Source organism: Tachysurus fulvidraco, chromosome 22, assembly GCF_022655615.1.
Source record: "Tachysurus fulvidraco isolate hzauxx_2018 chromosome 22, HZAU_PFXX_2.0, whole genome shotgun sequence".
Taxonomy (NCBI): domain Eukaryota; kingdom Metazoa; phylum Chordata; class Actinopteri; order Siluriformes; family Bagridae; genus Tachysurus; species Tachysurus fulvidraco.
The window spans coordinates 5,601,594-5,625,153 of NC_062539.1; the positions used below are offsets into that span (position 1 = coordinate 5,601,594).

Consider the following 23,560-nt stretch of genomic DNA (forward strand, 5'->3'; position numbering starts at 1 on the left):
CCACTAAGCCACCGTGCCCCCCTAGTGCTTTTCAGTGCTTTTAAAATAGATAGATAGATAGATAGATAGATAGATAGATAGATAGATAGATAGATAGATAGATAGATAGATAGATAGATAGATAGATAGATAGATAGATAGATAAAGATAAAGATTACGGTATATAAACATTAAATGAAAAAAATTCTTTCTTTAAAATAATCTATCTGACTCCAATCACTACATTGACCTGATTTGCCCAATCAAGCATGATGAAAATAAAGAAAGACTAAACTCATCAGACTGGAGGATGCAGGGAAGAAGAAGGTTTAATGAAGATCGGCGCTGACCGACAGTGACCTCCAATCCTCTTCAAAAATGATTCTCACCATTATCTAACACTATGACCTCAGTTGTGCTTTTTATTCATTAGTATGTTATGCTCGATATCTCTTGTTCTGTTTATTTCTTCTATTTATATATCACGCTTGACTAATTAACCAACTGTGATGTGGTGTAATTGTGATTATATTTTGCATTTTGATTTTATTAACCAATAAAAAATTTGGTTATAGTTTGAATCCAATCGTTGTTTAACCGTTAAACATCACCTTTTGATGTCTGTATCTTACCCATGTTGTCTTTTTATTTATTACACCTATACAGTATGTATATATGCCATATGTAGGCTTAGATAAGCCCCAGTTATAACGTGTTGTAACTGGGGCATTACGGCATGTTTCATATAATGGCATAATTCATATCCGTTATAGGAAATATGCCGTTATAAGTTATAATGGCATGTTTCATATCTGTTGTACATGCAGACAACAGAAGCGAGTGCCAAAGCTGTTCTCCAAATGAAATGTGACAAATTCTGTGACAAACTGCTTCATCAAACATCCAGCTAATTTACTTAGAAAACAATAAATAGGGTCTCCAGTGTTGTAAAAGTAACTCTTATCAACTTCAAGACAGAAAAATATAGAAGATTGGTAAATGAATGACGTGTTATATAACTGCTATAACGTAAGTGATAAAAGGAACTTGTTTTGCAGACGTTTAGGACGTTTGATCCATAGCATTAAATGTTACTCGCTAATAAAAAATGTTGTTTTTTTTTTAAATAAAGAATCAAATAATGTCAAATCATTCTATATATTCTATACATTCTTTTAATTTCTTTACAAGACTTTTGAACCGAACCAAATATCACATTCCTAAAGGGAAGAAAACTTTTAGGCTGATGTATTTAGATATAATATAGAATATCTAATCTCATGTAAATAATTTTGTAGGTATTATTTATCTTAGAGTAAATAATATTCAGTAATAATTCTGGATCATTTGTTAAGTCATGTGTCTTAAAATACCTTGTCTGCACATCCTTAAGTTGTTTCTGAAGTCTTTTTAATCATGTGAGGTTTTTTGCTTAACAAAAACACGCAGCTCTGTCAGACAATACGGCGGATCGATTGATCAGTGCAGCGTTGCATGATGTCAGTTGTAAAGCCTAGCAGCACAAAGCATGAGCAGATGGGACAGACGTGCTTGCTTCAGGGTCCAGAAGACTCTGAAGGGATTACTATTACTACTGTCATTCCACTGGAAAAATCGACACAAACCCAGTAGTCTGGGCTTTGTGCCGGGTCGGTGAGGATGATCTGGTAACAAACACCCTGCTGAATTATTTACACACGGATCCTCATTAGGTTTGATAACGTGTGCAGTAGTGCATCCGCTTCTCCTTCTCACTTCCTGTATGTTGTCTGTGGAGACAGCACATGACTGCGCTTGTGATACAAAGCGAGCCAAACAAAAGGTTTCCATGGTTTCTGTTGTGCCTCCTTTTATTTATGCAAATAAATTGTTGGCGTGTCATATAGCCGGAACGATTTCTTCTTGTCTCAAGGTCGTTCTATTAATAGAGCGGTACTGATAACCGTAGCAACACATTAACTATTGGCTAACGGCATAGCTAAAAATAGCTCTGTGGTAGAACAAGTGTACTGTCTTAAAAGCCAGATCTGGATCAGCTTCCTTAAATTACCGTGCTCATTAAGAAAACTGCAAAATCAATAGCTAAACTCATTTAAATTTCTAAGGGAACGATCTAACAGATGTTAACTAGGCTGTGCGAATCGTTATCAGTGTCTGTTTTCTTATTTCAACACATTTGTACATAATTATATAGAATTAATGTACTGAATGTGAATGGACTCTAGATACGTACATATTTAATTACAGACTGGTTTGGTATTATTGACATAAGCAGTGTCAGAGTGTAAGAAGGACTAAACCTGAAGCTATACTCCAAGTGAAGCTACACTCAAAGTGAGATTCGAAAATCTTTTGAAAATTCAAACGTGCCTTTGTGTCTTTTATTGAAAAGGACATATGACATGGAAACATTATCACTGCATTAGCAAAATAAATACAGGCATAAATTATTCACCTACTTTTAAAAATTTTCCATGATAATATCTGCGTCCGTAACTCGCTCAAATGACTCAGGGCTGTTTTCACCTCAAACAAGTTTCCACTTATCGGGTAACAAGAACAGGATCCATATTTGGAACTAAAGCAGCAGAGGTTTGGTATAAGAAGGTAGTTTGTGTTCCTTCTGCTGGGTATAAGAAGTAATAACACGTGGTTAAAATAACATGCTGAGGTTAGCAGTTGCAGATTTATATCATTCTTATAGTTAAATAATTCAGGATTTATGATTGACAATTAATAAAGTGTCATTTGCACTGTGTTGTTGAACTGTGTATAGAACTGATCAGAAGGTGATTCGTTTTTGTCTAACAAAATATATATCCAGTGAGCAGCAGGTCTGTGGGGTTGTTGATAGACAGATCAGAGGAGAGCGGATAGAAAGGCTTCAGCTGAAACGAAGGCTACAAAAACTATTGACTGCTTACCCTGGTTGTAAAGAGTAGTTACAGAGTGATTTATTGTAGTTTTCCTGTCAGCTCAGACTTGTCTGGTCATTTTCCTTTCCCTCTCTCATCAAAAAATCGGGAGTGTTTGACTTACAGGGAGCTGAGACTAGTTAAATGTATGTCTACAGTTAGCACATAGAGTGGATACTGTATGTAAATACAGAACATGGAGACGTGTAAGGACTTACTCGTATCTTTTCGATGTCAGTAAACTCAATTCAAATGCATTTGTTATGAACTGAAGGAACACAATCAGTTTACCACATGCACCCTGGCTATAAAGAGTGCTGCGGCAGCGTCCTCAAACTCACGCATGTCCATGCTCGGCCCTTCCTGCTCCCTGCTGGCACCCCGTTTTTTGGCCATGGCCCTTGCCAGCTCAGCAGGTGAGATCTTGGCACTGGCCTCTAGGTAACGTGTGGCTTCAGACCCATGTGAGGTGTCCAGTGCCTCTCGCAGGGCGTTGAGGACAGTTTCACATAATTCCCGCTCCGCAGGCTGCTCAGGACTGCAAGCCACGGCAGTATACAAGCATCGTGCTCTGTGGAGGTAATCGGAGAGCGTTGCACACGTCATCACTGCTTGTCGAAAGAGCTCAAAGGGTACAGCCTCGTAATCACGGCACTGGAGTCGATGCAGGAGCGGGGCTGCCGTCATCTCCGACAGGCCGCTGTCACTACACACGCACCGCAGCATCTCAGTGTAGAGTCGGCCCTGGACTCCACCTGGTGCATGCCGGGTGGTGCCACATTCACTAAGCAGATCATAAGCCACGCGGATGTTGTTGCTGAAGGCAGATCTGAAAACAATCAAAGATGCTGGATAAAGTGTGTTATATTCAGACAGGAAACAGATTATGCAGATATGGACATCTTACTTGTTATAAATGGTCAAATTGAATATTTCAACATGCTTATAAATATAACCTTAAGATAAATGTTCAAGTAAGTCCTAATTATTGCCATTCCTGCATTTAGTACTTCATTCAGTACCATCATAACAGCATAACAGTAGGTGTAGTAGTGTTATGGAGTAGTGGAGTGACACGGCGTGGTGGTGTTGTGTCAGACAGCAGGATTCCTGGGATTTTCAAACACTGCTTATACGTATTGGCTATTTTATGATACACACCTATTTTGTAGATCTACAAGCCCACTTCTGAGCTGATGATAATAAAGACCCACCATCCACCAAAAACAAGGAAGAATAACCCCATGTACCTAAAACCTATCTTTTTTTATCCTGGGTGTGAGGTTTTTTTTAATCTCATGACTGTCAGTTAATGGTAAGACAATTTTAGACAAATAAAACAATAAAACTCACACCTCTGTGAGTGATGCGCTAAACTCAGGTGCCAAAGCGCCTTGTTCAGCTGCTGCTCCTCCAGCGCGTCCTGATATTTCCCTTCTCCATCTTTTCCTCCATCACCATCTCCTCCGTCTCCTCCATCACCTCCACCACCGCTCTCAGTTTCCGACGCCTCGTTAGTGAAATGCTCAGCCAGAAATCCTATCGGATCCTCGGGTCGGGCCTGCACCAGTTTCAGCAGCGCGCACCCGAGCAGCGCATCCACTCCGGCCTGAGACAGAAACTCCTCATCGCTCTCGGCTTTGGCAGATTTGGAGTCCGCAGCGACCCCAGATCGCCTCTTTTCAGCCATTAGAATGAACTGTAAAGATTAGAATCGATTGCTGGACTAATCACTACAGATACCCGATGGTACATTGTAACTAAAATATAAAATAAGCCCCGGCTTCATGCTATAGACATCAGCGTGTAATGAAAGTGTTGCTATGGACACCGATGCTGACATGCGCAATTGCGCTTTCCACAAGGTCAGGTGCCAAGCTCCACCAATCATAAAAGCCTTCAAACGTCCTGCTGTTTTTATCTATCTATCTATCTATCTATCTATCTATCTATCTATCTATCTATCTATCTATCTATCTATCTATCTATCTATCTGTCTATCTATCTATCTATCTGTCTGTCTGTCTATCTATCTATATTTTCTATAATGTAATTTGTTTCGAATGTATTTCTATTGATTTGTTGTTGTTTTTTTAGAGTTCCATAAAACAATAAAAAAAAAAGAAGAAGACTGAAAAACATAAATCATCACCAAGGATATTTTTATTTAGGAGTTTAGCTTGAAATGCACACACACACACACACACACACACACACACACACACACACACACACACACACACACACACACACACACACACACACAATTCAGAGTGCAAAAGTTTGCTGGTTCAACGATTAATACGTGGATCTAAAATTGTATAATTTATCTACTACCACAATAGAATGACGTTCTATTGTGGAGGTTAAAAAAAACAAAAAACAAAAAACTTGCAAACACATCTCTTGTAACTGGAAAGGTTTCTGATTTTTTTTTCTCATCACAAAGCGTAACAAAGTCAATAGAAAAATGAACAGTTTCTTACAGGTACATTCTGCTGATCAATAAAATCAGACATTTCATAGGTTTTCTAGGTTCAATTCTATTAACTATATCACATTGAACTAATAAAATACAGTACATTGTGATAGAAATGTGGTTCAAGGGTTCTTTGGTTGTTTAAGGGTTCTTAGCTCTACCTGTACCCTCTGGTGTAAGCTGTATCTACAGAACCAGGCACACCAAAGAACCCGCAAAAGACCTAAATGGAACCTTACAGTTTCTTTTAGTACAATTAGCAATTGAATAAAGTGCATTTTATTAAGGTTTGACCCTCCCGGCATATTAATATTTGTGTTTCAAGTTAGTTTCTTAGAATAAAGTTGTATAGCATCCTTTCGCAAAGGAGCTTTTTTTAATTGAGTTAGTACTTTTTAGAGCAAGACACAATGTTTTAATAGTTAATACTCTCTGAGGATTAAAGCAAAGTTAGTAATTCTGTCTTCTCTTAGACCATGGATGAGCGATCTTATCTGTAAGGAGCAGGTGTGGGTGCAGGATTTTATTCCAGTCAAGCATGAGCCACACCTTCAGTTGATTAACCAGTTGATCTCGACTCAGGTGCGACTTCTACTTGTTTGGAATGAAAACCTGCACCCACAGCTACAATTTTACATTTTATATACATATATTTTTTTATCTGTCAACAGTCTTCTGGTCAGTGGCACCACCGCAGTCAACGCATTGATACATGTTGGTGACGACGTTGTTGTTTCCCTTTGTGGCTACAGGGCTTTGAACATTCTTGTCTTCACAAACATTGAAGCTTTTCTGCATCTTGTACTCGAGCTGCATGTGGTTCTGAGGGGGAAGGCCAAGGCAAGCCCTGTGTGACAGAACCCAAGAGAGAACTCATTTCAACAACACTGCACTGCTAAGCACATCCCCTTAGTCTAGGTTTATTCACATTAAAGGCAGGGTCTCCGATTTTTGAAAGCCAATGTCGACATTTGAAATCACCAAAACAAACAAACCCCTAACCCAAATGTAGGTCCCACCCCTGTATTGATAGCTCCGCCCACACATACATACGTAACCCAGGCAACTAATGGAAAGAAATGTGTCTTTATCATAGCTGAAGGGAAGAACAATACGATTGCAGATAAACAAACAAGCAAAATAACACACAAGCATAATCATGCAAAGGACGGCATGTATTAGTTCTGTGTAACAAAGCAAAACCAACGTTACTTACCTATCCAGAAGGAAAAAAGCGCCTCGGACTCTTAAGTGAAGTTGGACGTATATTCACAGATTGGAGTTTCCCGAGTCAATAACTCCTGAGCTAAACGCTGTTACTAGCAAAACGCAGTTGTAGCTGCATCTCTACATTACTACGATAGAAAAGAGGTGTTATTTGTGTAGTAACAGCGTTTAGCTCAGGAGTTATTGACTCGGGAAACTCCAATCTGTGAATATGCGGCCAACTTCCTGCTCCTTCAGTTCTCTCCAGCGCTGGAAAGCTGATCCTATATTAACACATCCTACTTCTTGCCTAATCGTAAGCCTTTCTTCGCTTTCTTTGTTTTTATCCTCCATGTCAATGTTAAAACAAGCCCCGCCTCTTTCTGCTCATTGGCTACACGTTTGTTTTGATTTTTGTTTATTATTCGGCCCGACTCAGTTTTCTGAAGCAGTTCTCAAAAATCGGAGACCCTGCCTTTACATCACATTTCAATATTTACAAGTTACATTGAACCTAATTTTAAAAATGGATTTAAAGTGTGGTGTCATCTTGGTAGTGAAAATCTCTATACAGCACAAACACACAATCTTTCCTGTACCTCAGGACATTTTCGATGCAGGCTCGCTGGCGGAAGAAAGCGTTGACCACCGGTGCATTGTGCGGTACGAGCGGGGCCTTGCAGAGGAAGCTAAGTATGGACAGAACACTGTGGAAAGACTGGAAGGATGAGTCCTGCTGTGTACGGAACGTGATTCGCTGACATAGCTCGGTCAGAATCACCAGGTCCAGAATAATTGGACTGGCCAGCAGTGAATCCTGAATAAAAAGATAGAAAAATAATAATTTAAAAAAACCAGTAAAGAAATGTCAATGTAACTGAGACACATCTATACAGTATGTACTCACCTCACATGTGTTGTGCAGAGCAATTGTGTTTGTGCCACCCATCATGATCTCTGACGTGTACTCATCCATTGCTCGTTTGCTGTCTCCCACATAGGGGACATACTTAATGACCACCTAAATTGACACAAGTTCTAGATGTGAACTCAAAAGCCTTGCAAGTCTCCATGCATCAAACTACAGTACAAGCATATAATGATATAAACAGAATTACCTGACTTGGTCCACTGTCATTATCTAGTGTCACTTGCATTGCACATGCAGGTGCTATACAATTAATCACCATAGCAAATTTTTTGCATTAAATCACTCCATATTTTTTATTAGTTTGGTTGCATAAAATATAAAGCACAATAACGTTTCAAAACATTTGTTCTACTTATTGTGAGAATATGGGACAGAAATGGGATCACAAACAAAGCCCAAAAAGTGTCCAAGAACTGCATCATAGAAATCATTCTTACACAGTGATCAGGTTTCTCTCCAGGCTTGAATAGCAGTGGATTGGACTTCACCATGTCATCCACTACGTTGCTTTTGGAGATCTCTTTAGATCGGAACTGCTGTGGGGCAGACAGGTTCATGCCATCGTTGTTTCCCAGGTGATTGTAGCTCACAATGGAGTTTGGCTGCAAACCAAAGGAGTAAAGCATCTTGTAAAGGTTTCATATACTGAAAACATACTGTAATGAAAGGGGCACTGAAATGCACATTACTACATGTCTCTTTTACCTTGATCCCTGAGCTCAGAAGAAAATCCACCAGAACAGTCTTCAGTTTTGTCTGGCCTGATTTGAAGTCATCTCCTCCTATGAAGACCCCATGCTGAATGGCTAGCTCTAAAGCTCCAGGTACGAAAGTGTTCTGAGGGGAGCCATTGATATAGGCACAGCCCTCCAGAATACTAGCCACCGCAAACAGAGTGGATGGAGATACTTGTCCTTCGTTCTATAAAGAAAGAGAGACATGGTTTTAACAAGTGTCACTTGATGGTTATAAACCTTCGTGGCAATAATTTGGTTCATTCCAGACGTCTGAAGTCTGAAATGAGACATCTAATTTCTGTAATATTGTGGAAGATGTGTTGAGATGTTAGATATTATTTGCCTACGAGTTACCTGGATGGTAGCAAGAAGGTTCTTGGCAGTGTCATTGACACCAGTCACAATATCTATGAATCTCTCTGTGTTTGCAGTCCACAGCACTATGACTTTTTCCACGCCACTCTTCTCTTTGAAGTCACGGATATCTCTACGGATTTGTTCCATCTGCATAAATACCAATAGGGCCAGTTTTAGTTAGGTATAAAATCCTCCAAACAATTTTACAGTTATAAACGTGTATTAATAGACAACACTTTGACCTATGTACCTGCTCTGCTTTGGTGCCTGTGAGGACATTGTCAGCCCTGTGCTCCTGATTGGCAGCAATGAAATCTGGGATATAAATTGAGGGCCTTGGTTTCAGCTTGCACATTTGGGGACGAAGCATCTCCTGAAGGCTCCAGTCTAGAACCTGAGCACGCTCCATAGCACGACCAAGATCCATAGAGGAGATATCCCAACCTATAACATACATAAGGATACTCTTACTAAGCTATCCAGATAAAATTCAAATGCTGCAATACCTTGAATCACTAATTAAACAGATAAAACAATACAAGAATCAAATTTAGTTATATGATCTTTCCAAGAAGCAAAGATATTTGCACCATTTGGTAGGTTAGTAATGGTCACACCACCATGCATCCACAACATGCTTTCTGTCATTACCATCAAATATGATGTCATTAGGGTGCACCATTGGCAGCAGTTCTCTGAATGGCACAAAGATCTCCCCCTTTGGCCCAAAGCCCAGAGACACAGTGGAAGACTCCAGCAATGAACCATAGTAATTGGCACTCTGTGGGGGAAAATAAAAGAAAAGGAATATGTACAAGTAGTATGAGAATTACAGTGACATTAATGGCATTTCCAGACAACCCGTGTGTTACAACAATGTTATGAATGTTATTTAAAAACCTATATGACTCTTTTTACCTTGACACCAGTCTTGGTTGTCCACTTCAGGCCAAGCCTATTGGCCAGAACAGCAGCGGTGACGGTGCTGCCATTGTTTCCGCCCCACCCCACAAGCATGACACCAAGCTTGGGCACATGGCGCTCTGTGCGAAATGAAAAATCAATACTGTGGGGCGTCACCTAGAAGCACAGAGAAGAAACTTGTTAGATGGTAAACTTATGAGCTACTTGACCGGGATTTTCAAAAGGCATTGAAAATATAATCATACAAATCCAAATTGCAATAATTTGTCATGATGTGTTTTTAAAGTGCACTATGTATATTGTCAACTGTCTATAATTACTAATCTTATATCTTATAAATATTTTGATTTCGGTTGATTTCTTTGGATAGTAAATGCTCGTTGCTAGTAAACTATTAGTAAATCTAAATACTTGTGTATCATGACATATACTTTTTTTTGACATCATTTTCAAGGATGGTCAGATACCATTGCATAACGTTGCAGCCATTTGGGTAACTTTCTGTTATTAAAAAAAGAAGAGCAGAAGAGGTATTATTGCATGAGTAACACATCTACCTAGTCTGACAGTTCTTATTCATTCATTCATTCATTCATTCATTCATTTATCCATCCATTCATAAATCTATTCACCTACTGTATTAATTCATCAATTCATTCATCCATCCATCCATTCATTAATTTATCCATTCATTCATCCATCCATGCATGCATGCATTCACCCATTTATGCATTCATTCATCCATTCATTCACCCATTCATTCATACATCCATCCATTCATATTTTTTTCCAGTCATTCGTTCATCCATCCATTCATGCATTCACCAATTCATTTATTCATTTATTCATTCACCCATTCATTCATCCATTTATTAATTCATTGATTCATCCATCCAACTATTAATTCATCCATCCATTCATGCATTCACCCATTTATCCATCCATTCATAAATTTTTCCAGTCATTCATTCATCCATCCATTCATGCATTCACCAATTCATTTATTCATTCACCCATTCATTCATCCATTTATTAATTCATTGATTCATCCATCCAACTATTAATTCATTCATCCATTCATGCATTCACCCATTTATCCATTCATTCATTCATTCATTCATCCATCCATCCATGCATGCATTTATTCATTCATTTACTCAACCATTCATTCAGCCATTCATTCAGCCATCCATCTATACATCCAACCACCCACCCAGTAATGCTTTATCCTGGTCTTTCCCAGGGGCTGTTGGATGAAGACGTGTATTCACACAAAGGATGACACGTTAATGCTCACTGGTTCTATATGATGTAATGCCCATCACACAGCTCTATATAATGAGATGTGTAAAGTAAGTAAATACGTTTAGTTCTGGACTCACCGTGTACGTATCTCTGCTCCTGCTCACTGAGGTGGTCTGGTACGTGTACTGTGACTCAATGAACTTCTCAGTGTACTGCACATTAGGGCTGTTGATGCGGATCGTCTCAGACATCATTAATCACCTGCAATAAAAAGTGCACTTTTATTCCACAAGCCATCGCGAGATCACACACAAAACGACCCATAAATCCATATCAATTCATGCAAGAAAAAAAATCAACACAGTATGTTTTAGTGATAACCTACTGTTTATACTGTTCTGCAAAATAAAGTAATAAGAAGAAGAAGGATAAAAGCTTGATCGGAGTTTGTTCTGTTCTGTAAAGCACGCAATAAAACCGATAATTTTACAGCTGCGTGGAAAGTCTGACGGAGGCTCGCAGCTATTTATAGTCTTTCGTCGCCCCGCCCACTGGCCAATCACAGCCGTGTTCTTGAACATTCTAGAAACTTTCCAAAAAACAAAACAAAAAAAGACTTATATAGAAACTGGGAAGTGTATACACAGAATCTCAGGAATTGATGTTTCCTCTTCTTAATAATAATAATCTTATTTTAAAAAAGTAATCTTATTAATATTAATAATAATAATAATAATAAGAAGAAGAAGAAGAAGAAGAAGAAGAACAACAACAACAACAACAACAACAACAACAACAACAACAACGAGAAACTATGTACATAATGAGAGTAAATGGGTGCGAGGGCATCTCCTATCAAAATTTAACCCTAAATTAAAAATTTTAATTTAACCCTAATCCATTCCATTCTTACCGTCTCATTCTTATTATCGACGTAAAAAAAGGTTTTTGTCTGCAACCTTATTGTGTTATCAACTGACAAAAGTTGAGAAGCGTTTTAAGCTTTAATATCTATCTAATTTAGATTCTCTAATAAAAGCATCTTGACTATGGAGATCTACATTCTGTGTGGCTTCCAAGTTTAAACAAAGAAGAATTTCATGAAAACAGATGATCAGAAATTAGATCTGTTTTCATTGATCGGACCCTCAGAGGGAATCATGTGGTGTGGTAAATTTCCACACAGCACCAAGTCTAATCTCTGCTGTAGGCTTTGAGGGGTGTGGAAATTTTCATCAAGATGTCCTGATTTAACCCTACAAACTGGAAATACTATAAATGTACTTTTAAATGCAAACTTGGAAATGTATGCAAAACCACACACACACACACACACACACACACACACACACACACACACACACACTCACACACACACACTCACACACACACACACATATTATATCTTATTTTTTTTTATATCCTCTTTTATTCTCTTTTTAATAATAGGCATCAAAAGACCTGATAACCGCATTTTGTTGTTATTTTTTCCCCTACTGTTTATGCACAATGACAACAATGAAGTTCATTCATTAATTTGTTCATAGAAGAAATTAAGAAAAGAACATAGGGGTTAGTTTCTCTAATCACTTCTATCCGCTATGTACTGTTATTTCTTCGCAATCCTCCAGCTCTGAAAATTAATCAAACAAAATAACAGCTTCTTATGCTAATAAGAAACTGGCAAGCACAACCTCGACCGTCCTCAATACTCAAGTCTTGAAGACATTGTGTAACATTATATAACTATCAATGTTATATAACTATAAACATTACAACTCATTTTCAAAAATGTTCAGTTTGTGTACTGTTTATGTATATTGTTATTATGATTATTATTATTTTGGCAGTGGTATTTAAAGGAATCCTGGTGGTCTGGGATGCTGCAGCCCCTCAACACCCACTCTTCCTGGTATCTGGTGGAAAATTTCCACACGAGGCACCAGTTTAATCTCAGCTATAGGCTTTGAGGGGTTGTGGAAATTTCCATCAGGATGTCCTGCTAAACAATGAACAAATCTGGAATATACTTTTGTTTAGTTTTTCCATTCAAAAAGGTTTTCAGACTTGACATTAAATAACTTTTTCATCTCTAAACATTGGTAAAAGATCACTATGGATCTTTCATCCATAAACATTTTCATCCAAATTTAAGCTTGTATGTCCACTACATCTGTTACCATGGCTACAGAATAACAGGTTACATACATTTTTTTTGTTCTTTCTAACAGATGATAAAGTGTACATGAGGTGAAGATGTGGTGATATAATAACACAAATTTTTAACGTATCATGTTCTCTTTTATGTGAAAACTGTGTGGAAATATTCTGAACATAATTCTAGTCCCTAAGTCTAGATACATATGTGAAATTAACTCAAACATCACAATTAATGTTTACTGTTAAAAGTCTATCGCAACCTTGTGACCAGGACGTTGATTTCAATACCTTGTTCTTTTGTGGGAAAAATAATACATTTTGAAATACATTTATCTAAAAATTTATCCTTATAAACAAACAAACAAAAACAAAAATTAATTCATGGATCAGATCCTTCAGAAGGGATCGAGTGTTGTGGTAAATTTCCACACAAGACCAGTGATGATCTCTGCTGTAGTCTTTAAAAGGTGTGGAAATTTCCACCACGATGATCTGAGCTTTGTATTGTTTGTTTTGCTGACAAAGCCAGTTTGTAAAACCCGTTTGTATTTAACAAAAAAAATGCTTGAGATTAATAACAAATGACTTGCGTGCAGATAATTATCTAATTATCTCATCAAATCTACATTTACATTTACAGCATTTGGCAGACGCCCTTATCCAGAGCGACATACATACTGTAAGTGCTTAAATCTCTAACATTGAATACATTAATGCTGGCTCACCCGGTTACATACTTAAGATGCCATGAGTTTAAAACTTTTGTTCAAAGTTACAATGAAAAGGTTGTATTTTTTATTTATTTATTTGTTTGTTTGTTTGTTTGTTTGTTTGTTTGTTTGTTTATTTATTTATTTTTAAAAGATAAGGAAAGAAGTGCTAGTTGAAGTGTTTCCTGAATAAGTAAGTCTTCAACCGCCGAAAGTGCTTAAAAGACAAACCTGGTGGCCAAGTTTAAAAAAAAAAAAAGAATATTATATAACCGCTTCTCATCACCTGACATTATGTAAAAAAAATCACCTTAAGTGGATTGGGCGTTGATGAAAATTCCAGTCCCTTACATCTGCCTATTATTATAGCTACAGATATACATGTTACATACAATACAAGCAGTAAAAACACTGAAATGTGCATGACAAGGGGTTCTTCAAAACCAGGTTTGGGAATCTGTGCGCTTACACATATGGCATGTTTTTTGGATGAATATACTGATATGATTACCCATAGTAGAGATCCATTATAAAGCTTATATAAGCAAAGAAAGAAAGAGTTATGACTTCGTTGAAGGCCACTTTCTCCAAAGAGGTAACTTATTAACTCATGATAGAGTGTGACAAATGGGTGGAAATGTCAGATCTTTGTTTTCCAGAACACTACAAGGAAACATTTTAAAGAGAAAAATGGCTGTTGGTAGACTTTCTCTTTCATCGAATCTTAGAATAATACTGATCATAGGACTGTTAAAAACAAGGCCATATTTTTTATTGCCTTTCACTTTCACCGCATCATGTATGTATAACAGAATCTTGAAGAGACCTTGAATCAGGCTGGCTCACAGCTCTAAACGATTGACAACGATTGAAGTTTTACATGCTAGATACACTACATGTCCATTTTCGCATACAGTTAGGTCCATATATATTTGGACACAGTCACAGTTTTTATACTTTTAGCTATGTATGCCACCAGAATAAAATGAAGATGGAAAAAAAATGATGCATTTGAAGAACAGATGTTGAGCTTTAATTCAAGGGGTTGAACAAAAATATCAAACAAAAAGTTCAGGAACTGCAACCGTTTTTATGCACAGTCCCCCCATTTTCAGGGGCTCAAATGTAATTGGACAAATGAATATAATCATAAATAAAATGTTCATTTTTAATATTTTGTTGAAAATCCTTTGCAGGCAATGACTTCCTGAAGTCTGGAGCCCATGAAACTCACCAGAGACTGGGTTTCCTCCTTTCTGATGCTTTACCAGGCCTTAACTGCAGCTGACTTCAGTTAATGTTTGTTCGTGGGTCTTTCTGCCTTTAGTTTTGTCTTCAGCAAGTGAAATGCATGTTCAATAGGGTTGAGATCAAGTGATTGACTCGGCCATTGCAGTATACTCCATTTCTTTTCCTTAAAAAACTCCTGGGTTGCTTTTGCAGTGTGTTTTGGATCATTGCCCATCTGTACTGTGAAATGCCGTCCAATCAACTTTGCTGCATTTGGCTTAATCTGGGCAGACAGTATATTCCTATACACATCAGAATTCATCCGGCTGCTTCTGTCTTCTGTCACATCATCAATTAACACCAGTGACCCAGTGCCACTGGAAGCCATGCATGCCCATGCCTTTATACTGCCTCTACTATGTTTTATAGATGACGTTGTATGCTTTGGATCATGAGCTGTTCCAAGCAGTCTCCAAAATTTTCTCTCCCTATCATTCCGGTAAAGGTTGATCTTAGTTTCATCCGTCCACAGAATCCTTTTCCAGAACTGGTCCGGCTTTTTTAGATGTTTTTTGGCAAAGTCTAATCACCTCCTGGAGAGTGTCCTTCACTTGGCTGGATGTTGTGAATAGGTTTTGCTTTACCATGGAGAGGATCCTGTGAGCATCTACTACTGTTGTCTCCTGTGGACGGCCAGGTTGCTGAGCTCACCATTGCATTCTTTTTTCTCAGAATGTACCAAACTGTTGATCTGGCCACTCCTAATGTTCCTGCTATCTCTCTGATGTAATTGTTTTATTTTTGAAGCCTAATGATGGCCTGTTTGACTTGCATGGAGAGCTCCTTAGAACGCACGATGTAGATTCACAGCAACAGATTCCAAATGCAAATACCACACTTAGAATCAACTTCAGACCTTTTACCTGCTTAACTGATGAAGACATAATGAAAGAATAGCTTACACCTATCTATGAAACAGCTTTTGATTCAATTGTCTAATTACTTATGGTCCCTTGAAAAAGTGGGGGTGGCTACTCTCAAAAGCTGTAATTCCTAAACCCTTTGTCCAATTTGGATTTAAATACCCTCAAATTAAACCTGAGAGACTGCACGTTCAGCCCACTATATCTATACAACGATAGCTTGAATATGTTTTGGTAAATACCTAAAAAAAAAAACTAAAATTGTGCCTGTGTCCAAATATATATGGACCTATCTGTATGTTCTTCCAATAAGTTTTTCCACTAGCATTTTGGAATGTTGCTGTAAAGACTGTTGTTCAATTCAGTGATGGCATGCAGTCGGTATTCTAATTCATCACACAGGAACTGAGGTCTGGGCTCGGGTTCAGGCCACTTGACTGCTTCTAATCAACCTCTGCTTTCTGATACGCGCTTTGTGCACAGGAGCATTGTCATGCTGGAACAGGTTAATTCCAGCGAAGGGAAATCATAACACTACAATATGTAAAGATATTCTAGACAAGTACATATCTCCAACATGGTCTGTGGTACACAAACCTTTGCAATATAATGTATATAGAGAAGTCATAAATGGTAAAGATTCCTTTGAAAGACACTCCACCTACCTCTACATTTACAACCTATCAACTCATGTGAAAAAAAAATTGGAATTAATTTTCCATTTTGCTAAAAAATACACCATCTTGTCCTTATGTGCATCTGTGTGCATGGACACATGGAAGGATGCCCTCCCCAATCAGAAAATCATGCTCTCTGACTCCCTCTGACAGATTTCTAAATCATTTGACCTGAAGCACATCATCTCACACAAAGCCGAACAAGGACCTGCGGCAAATATTGGGATCTCAAAAGAACCAGCAGGTCAGTTGCAACTTTGTTGTAATTACAGGGGACAGGAGAAAAAATAGGAAGATTTTTATTGACGCTCAGATGCAGGAGCACAGGATATAATTCAATACAAGTCACTATACATTCAAATATTTATAGACCGACTAATAAAAAGAAATGCGGCGTTAAACTAATAAATATGTTATACAAATGATTCATGACGTATTAGGAAATACATGCTATAAGTGACTCACCTGAATATTTCTGTTTATCCGGATAAGATCTAACAAATTTTATGTATGCGTATGTAATACTTGCTTATAAAAAAAATCTAATGAGAGGGTGGCACAGTGTGTTGTAACTTCTTAAGACTGTAAAAATATATGGTTGATTACACAATGTCTCTGAAGGCTGAGCCAGTACAGCTGACCTCTTTTCCCTTTTAACTCAGTCAGCCTTCCTACTAACATGAAAGCATTTCAAAGCAGCAGACATTCAAACAAGTCCCAAGCTTTTGTAGTACTGCCTCCGCTGCCCGACATTTTAAACTTAAAAATCATTCACATGCACTTTCAAAAACAACACTTTCAGAGTGCCTGAGTATCTGAGCAGACTTCCGTCTACAAACCGAGGTTTTTTTTATATACACTGATTTGCCAATCAAAAAAACTGGTATACCTAATAAAGTAGCAACTGCACAAACAAGCTTTTTTTTTATTTATTAGGACTGATAATATATATTCTGGCTGATGTTTCTTTTTTTATTCATTTTTATTGTTCCCTTCCTTTTCCACAAAAGTCTTAAGGCTACATCTATAAGGTATATATATCTCTTTCCATCTGTAATCACTGACAAGGAAGCCATCTCAGATCTTTGGGAAGATCTATGGCTGAGAGGCAGGACTACATGGAGGATGGAAGCCCGCTTATCAAGGCGGCTGAGTTGGGAAAGGTGCGTCTGGTTCGGCTGCTGGTGGAAGGTGGCGCCCAAGTTAACGAGCGTAATCAACGGGGTGAGACGCCTCTCCTAGCCATGTGCCGAGCACTGAGGACTGACCAGTCTGGAAACTCTACCTCTCTGAGGCTTATCCGTTTTCTTCTCCAGCACCATGCTGATCCCAACGCTCAGGACAAGTCTGGGCGTACACCCCTCATGTACGCTTGTATGGAGCGTGCCGGAGCTGAGGTGGCTACAGCCTTGATTTCTGCTGGAGCTGACCCTAGCATCGAGGACTATGTTGGAGGTTCTGCACTGGTCTACAGCATCAATGCCCGTGACCAGGATACTATCCGCGTGCTCCTTGATGCTTGCAGAGCTAAGGGGCATGACATCATCATCATATCCACAGATCTCAGCACAGGTGGTGCCACCGTTAGCCGACGTTATCTAAACGTGCCTCCATCACCCGACACCTCGCCTGTCGCCTGCATGTCCCCTTCCGATATCGAGCTCAAGACAGGCTCACCAAACTCTGAGACTGAAGGAGAGGGTATCTTCAACTTCAGAGCTTCGGGGAGGAAGGGGAGCAGAGCAGCTTCTCCTCTGTTTCTAGAGCCGGAGGCAGCCGACCGCCAGCGGCAAAGTTCAGAACCCTGGCTAGCCATCCACAACTTGGCACACCTCAGTCGCACCTATGAAGAAAGGATTTCAAAGAGAGCTGTGGAGGAAGAAGAGGATAAAGAGGTGAAGCACTGCAGCCATGATTCCTTAGATTGGCAAGTGGATCAGAGTAGCTCCTCTAAAGCCGCTAACCTCAAACCTGGCAGAGCGTTTTGCAGAAACCACACAGAGAACTTTGCTCCACCATCTCGAGCACATCTACACAATCGACGCAACACTCTACCTGAACTGCCAGGACATCATTTACTCCAGCTTCCCACCCTATCACTCAATCTCTCCAGTTCAGACACACACCTACATGACCAGCCCAGCACTATAACACTACCACCAGTTCCTACCAAAAGGAACCTCCAGCATTCTTCAAACAACACTAGTTCTTGCTCTCTAACAGCTCCAACTGCTCAATGCGGATTTAACACCATAAGAAAATGGAAACCACAGGAGCAGTTAAGTTTCAAGCCCCAGGCACGTAATACTACCTTCCTGCCTCCTCTCACAGTCAGCTCCACTGCAAACATATCCACTCGCTCCTGTTGTGACGAGGCAAGTGCTGCTCCAAAAGCTGAACCGACCCAAGGCCATAAGCAGGAAGGCGCAAGGGGCCGGAGACCTCCACGTCGCCACTCCATTCAGTTGGAGCAGATGAGACAGGAAGGTGTTACTGATGAGACCCTTTTTGTCTTGTGACATGGGGAAAAAACTGAATACCACAAGTAAAACTGACAAACAGAAAAGGACACAACACACATACTGGGTCATTGAGACATTATATATATATATATATATATATATATATATATATATATATATATATATATATATATATATATATATACATACACACACACGGATATAACAGGACATCTAATATATGTTGTTTATGTGATTAATAATACAGTACTGCTTATCTTTACCTAATCTTTTACCTTCAAAGATGTGTGGGGAAAGTTTGTACACCATTATGTCACTGAAAAAATGTACTGGCATCAAGAAACATGTTAGGCTTAAAAGAATATATATATATATATATCCCAAATGCATTTTTCATTTGCATCGACCATTCTGAACCTTTATAAAAAATATATATCCAATAATAAACATTCTCCAATAACCTGCATACCCGTCTTTACCATTACGACTGCCCTTTTGCACATATTTCCTAAAATGATTTAAGGATAGAAAGCAATTTCCTTGCTACAGCATGCACTAAGGTATGTTCGGACTGTAATAGCTGTCTATTGGAATGAACATGTTGAATCTAGCTTTGTGGTTTTATTCTCATCTGAATTAACAATGGCATTGGTTTATTCCTCATGTACATCAGATCATCCTGAGGGTTGGGCTAATAATTAATGTCTCTGCAAACCACTCACTCCTCAAAACAGTCATTCACCATCACTATCATGTAGCAGAAATCCGTGGGAATTTCATCATTACGTCCAAAAAAAAACTGCCAAAAATTTTTCCATTAACACAGAACACACTCACAAGCAGAAAAATGGAAGCAAGCCGTTCTCTCTCAACGAGTCTTTGGCAACCTTGACAACCTCAATGATTTTTTTTAAAGTGTTTATTTTCACAATGCTGCAGTATAATTCAGAAAAAAATGATGATGAATAAGAAGATAACAACAACCTCCTGATCAGGTTTTATCCCAGACCTGTACATCAAGTAGCATACATCAAGTAAAGCATTCACAGGTTGCCTATGCCTAAACTGGAAGAAATCTGCTGTTACATTTGACTTGAATTACTGAATAATCAAAAAAACAAGTAGGTCTAGTAATAATGTTAACTTGGATTTTAAAGTGTTGTGTTGGTGCAGAGTTGCAATAAATATCAAGCATATTATTGTACAGTGCATGTCTTTGGCTGAATATTTAAGAACGCACACAAAATATTGTATCAGTATATCGGTGATGTCCAGTGTAGTACACAGTATGAGATTTGGTACATGGCTCTGGATTCCTCTTGAATGTGTACTACAAGCATTTGAAATGAGTTCATATTGTATTCATAGTGTAGCACAATACACAGCACAAATTTCATTTTACAAAATGGGATCATTCTATTACATCCAACAGATTAGATTTTAGTTGTCTCAGATATACTTTAGTTTTGTATGCTGTTTTTTTTTTGTGTGTGTGTGTTTGTTTTAAAAACATATCTATTTAAAACGGAGGAAATAAAAAGCATGAAGATCAAGCACAGATTTTTTTTTAAAATAAGAGAAAATATTAGAACCTTGTTATGGCTATGGTAAACACTGTACCAGTGCCAACCACTGGAGGATGCCAGGGACTACTAGATACAGGGTAATAGCATGTGATAATCTACAGCACAGGAAGTTAAGTCATATTCTCTGCACAGTACTTATAAGCATTAGAAAAACAGTCCAATGATCAAATGAGCCTCTTTTACCACCCTTGTGCACTGTGTAGACGTACATGTCTGAGGCAGTTATCCTGCCTTGAAAACATCTTTCCACAAAGTTGGCAGTGGTATGGCTTCTCACCCGTGTGTATTCGTTTATGTGTGATCAGTCTCATCCTCTGGGTAAAGCCTTTACCGCATTCCTCACAACGAAAAGGCTTCGATCCGACGTGGCTCGCCTGTGCGTTTTGCCTCACAGGCGTCATGTCCGGCAATGAGAAAGTATTTGTGGATAAATGTGCATGCGAGTGTGGCACCGCACTGAAAGTCTGTCTGTGCTTGCTGCTGTTTAGTGGCCTCGATGCTTTGATGTGACCCAGATTGTCTCTAATCTGTCCATATTCAGATCCTTTTGCAATGCTGCTCTCAAAGTTCATTTCTCTGTCAATCCTGACATGTGCATTAGCAAACGAATCAACGTGTTTATTGGATGCGTTGTCAGGGAGCAAGTTCGGGGGATCCTTCATCAGCTGGGCCAGACACTGGTCTGTAGGAACTTGGTCATACTGCTCTAACCCGATACAGCCATCAGGGACGGAGAAGTCATTTGCCGAGTTGCCTTCAAGGGACGGCCACAGATGCACGTCTCTCGGGTCTGTTTTGTGTTCAGAGCTCACGCTTGCATCTGCCATACTGTAATCTGCCCGTGGAAGACTCAGTTCCTGATCCACAAGCTCTTCCACCTGCTCGATTTTCATCTCAAATTCCAGGCTACTGAACTCGTCTTCATCGCACCTCGGATCTCTTTGCTTTCCTAGCTCAGGTGGAGCTCTGGGCTCTTTTGTGACATGGTGTGAAGATGCAAATGTTTTTTCAGGAAGCTGTGGTTTCTCTTCTTCAAGCTCTTGCACTGAACTCATTTTGTATGTTTCCATACGGTTCCCAGCTAATGATTCTTTTCTGCAGGTCATCAAATCTGGGAGATAAATAAGGAATTCTTAGTGAAACAGTAAATAAATAATAGGTTCAGATGCATAACAATGAACATATTTACCTGTAGGCAGGATTTCGGCCTGCACACCGACTGAACACCTGGCTAACGCGTTAGCCTGCACTTTCTTCAGCTCTTTCTCGGTGACCTGTAGCCGTTTCTTCAGTCCCTCAATCTCATCCTCCCTCCGTTTCATTTCCCGGTGATACACAGCGCTGTCGTCCTGAATGAGCTGACTGATCTCCGCCACTGCTGCCTTCGTTAACACGTCCAATATGGCGGTTATCCGCGTCTGTAGCACCGCAGCGGCCATAATCCCTTATTAATACAAGAAATAAACAACACGCTTTCGAGGACCTGAGGCGAAATTGCCATCCAGTGAATTTGTAACGGTTAAAGTACAATTAACTGGTACAAGAAAAAGGTAGGTAAGGCTGGAAGTCACAACAGTGAGGTCACTTCCGGTTAAAAAAAAAAGAAAAAAAAGGAAGTCTTATAAAGTCTTAAAAAAAGGAAAATAAATTATTTGTGAGTTGTTTCTTCGTCATCTTTTTCATAATAATAATAATCATTATTATTATTAATAATACAAAATAATATGCATAATTATATATATAATAAATACATTATATATATATATAATACATATAAAATGCATAATAATAATAATAAAAATATAAAATGCATACTAATAAATAATTATAATAATAATTTTATGCATAATACTATATATATATATATATAATCAATTTTATATATAATTAATATAAAATGCATAATAATACTAATAAATGATAATTATAATAATAATAGTAATAATAATTATTATAAGCTACATAAATGTTAAATATAATGTATATAGGAAAATTGCAAAATGTAATATCTCCTTTGATTCATTTTCACCATTTCACAAATTCAAACAGCTAAAACACTTCTGATTTGAGGTTGTTTTTTCATTCAATCATCATGAATATCCACTTTATGCAGATATGGTTACGATCCTGGGAACACACCCTGAATGGGACATCATTCTATTATAGGGCACTTAAGTTAATCTTGCATGTTCGTAATTAAACTATTTCGAAAAAATTGCAGGTGTAAAAAAATAGTGTGGTGTGAGATTTATCAAGAATCTGGGATTAGCTTTTACCTAACTGAACTGGTCTTGTCTTCAATTATATTTAATTGCCCGATGGTTCCCCTCCAAAACATTAAAAACACCATAAACCGATTTTCTAGAGATAAATAAAAAAAAATAAAAAAAATAATTAGTCATTATGCCACAACTACAGAAAGACTTAGTGTTACTTGTAAAATTACGAGTTTGAAATTAAATCAAATTCATTCCTCTAACCTTTTGTTATAACGTTTGTGAGGCTTTCATGATATTTAATTAGAAATGACATGAAAAATAAATAATTATATGCTACATAGAAAAAAGCTTTCCATTTCATAAAAAAAGTACACACACACACACACATATATATACACATACATACATACATACATACACAAACTTTTGCAATGTATTGAAATATTTTCATAGTGGTAAATATTCATAAAGTAACAACTACTTCAACAATCCAATCAAAATAAAATGTAGAAGAAAAGTTTAGTGACTGGAGCTATGAGACTAATGTAACTAACCTGTAAATATAGCAGCTTGTAGCTACCAGTTTAGCACAGTTTCATCACACATACATTACAGTCTGTTACCTGTTGATGAAAAAGTGATGCATCTTTATGTGGTTTCTGGTGCTGTTATCTATAAAAACGGTCAAGCGGATGTTGAAATGCAAGAGACAATAGCAGCGGCCACCTCGAAGCTGAATCACTTCCTTTCTCACTGTCATTTGTACATTTGCTTGTTACTGGGGAGGAACCTTTGATAT

The 23,560-nt window shown here is 38.2% G+C and overlaps 4 protein-coding genes across 5 annotated transcripts; 1 reads left to right on the forward strand and 3 right to left on the reverse strand.

The window, feature by feature from the left end:
* Positions 1-1,235: 1,235 nt before the first annotated feature.
* Positions 1,236-4,749, reverse strand: tpgs1 (tubulin polyglutamylase complex subunit 1). Its single transcript, XM_027150493.2, has 2 exons — positions 4,250-4,749; positions 1,236-3,723 (listed from the first exon to the last, which is right to left on the reverse strand). Exons 1-2 carry the CDS (start codon positions 4,582-4,584, stop codon positions 3,177-3,179), a joined length of 882 nt encoding a protein of 293 aa, XP_027006294.2. The 5' UTR covers positions 4,585-4,749; the 3' UTR covers positions 1,236-3,176.
* Positions 4,750-5,298: 549 nt separating this feature from the next.
* Positions 5,299-11,309, reverse strand: LOC113645090 (inositol-3-phosphate synthase 1-A). 2 transcript variants are annotated; one of them, XM_027150380.2, is made up of 11 exons: positions 11,159-11,309; positions 10,911-11,034; positions 9,523-9,684; positions 9,256-9,385; positions 8,855-9,048; positions 8,602-8,751; positions 8,216-8,431; positions 7,948-8,112; positions 7,487-7,600; positions 7,179-7,396; positions 5,299-6,220 (listed from the first exon to the last, which is right to left on the reverse strand). In XM_027150380.2, exons 2-11 carry the CDS (start codon positions 11,025-11,027, stop codon positions 6,031-6,033), a joined length of 1,656 nt encoding a protein of 551 aa, XP_027006181.2. In that variant the 5' UTR covers positions 11,028-11,034; positions 11,159-11,309; the 3' UTR covers positions 5,299-6,030. The 2 variants fall into 2 exon arrangements, with proteins under 2 accessions (XP_027006181.2, XP_047662572.1); XM_047806616.1 differs by lacking the exon at positions 11,159-11,309 and adding an exon at positions 9,996-10,029 and having other exon boundaries at positions 10,911-11,031.
* A 4,640-nt stretch (positions 11,310-15,949) lies between these two features.
* LOC113645313 (ankyrin repeat domain-containing protein 34B) lies at positions 15,950-19,057 on the forward strand. Its single transcript, XM_027150846.2, has one exon. It carries the CDS (start codon positions 17,571-17,573, stop codon positions 18,990-18,992), a length of 1,422 nt encoding a protein of 473 aa, XP_027006647.2. The 5' UTR covers positions 15,950-17,570; the 3' UTR covers positions 18,993-19,057.
* Positions 19,058-20,295: 1,238 nt separating this feature from the next.
* On the reverse strand, positions 20,296-22,140 carry si:dkeyp-68b7.7 (zinc finger protein 184). Its single transcript, XM_047806665.1, has 2 exons — positions 21,732-22,140; positions 20,296-21,653 (listed from the first exon to the last, which is right to left on the reverse strand). The coding sequence occupies exons 1-2, from the start codon at positions 21,979-21,981 to the stop codon at positions 20,722-20,724; spliced, it is 1,182 nt and encodes a 393-aa protein (XP_047662621.1). The 5' UTR covers positions 21,982-22,140; the 3' UTR covers positions 20,296-20,721.
* Positions 22,141-23,560: the final 1,420 nt, after the last annotated feature.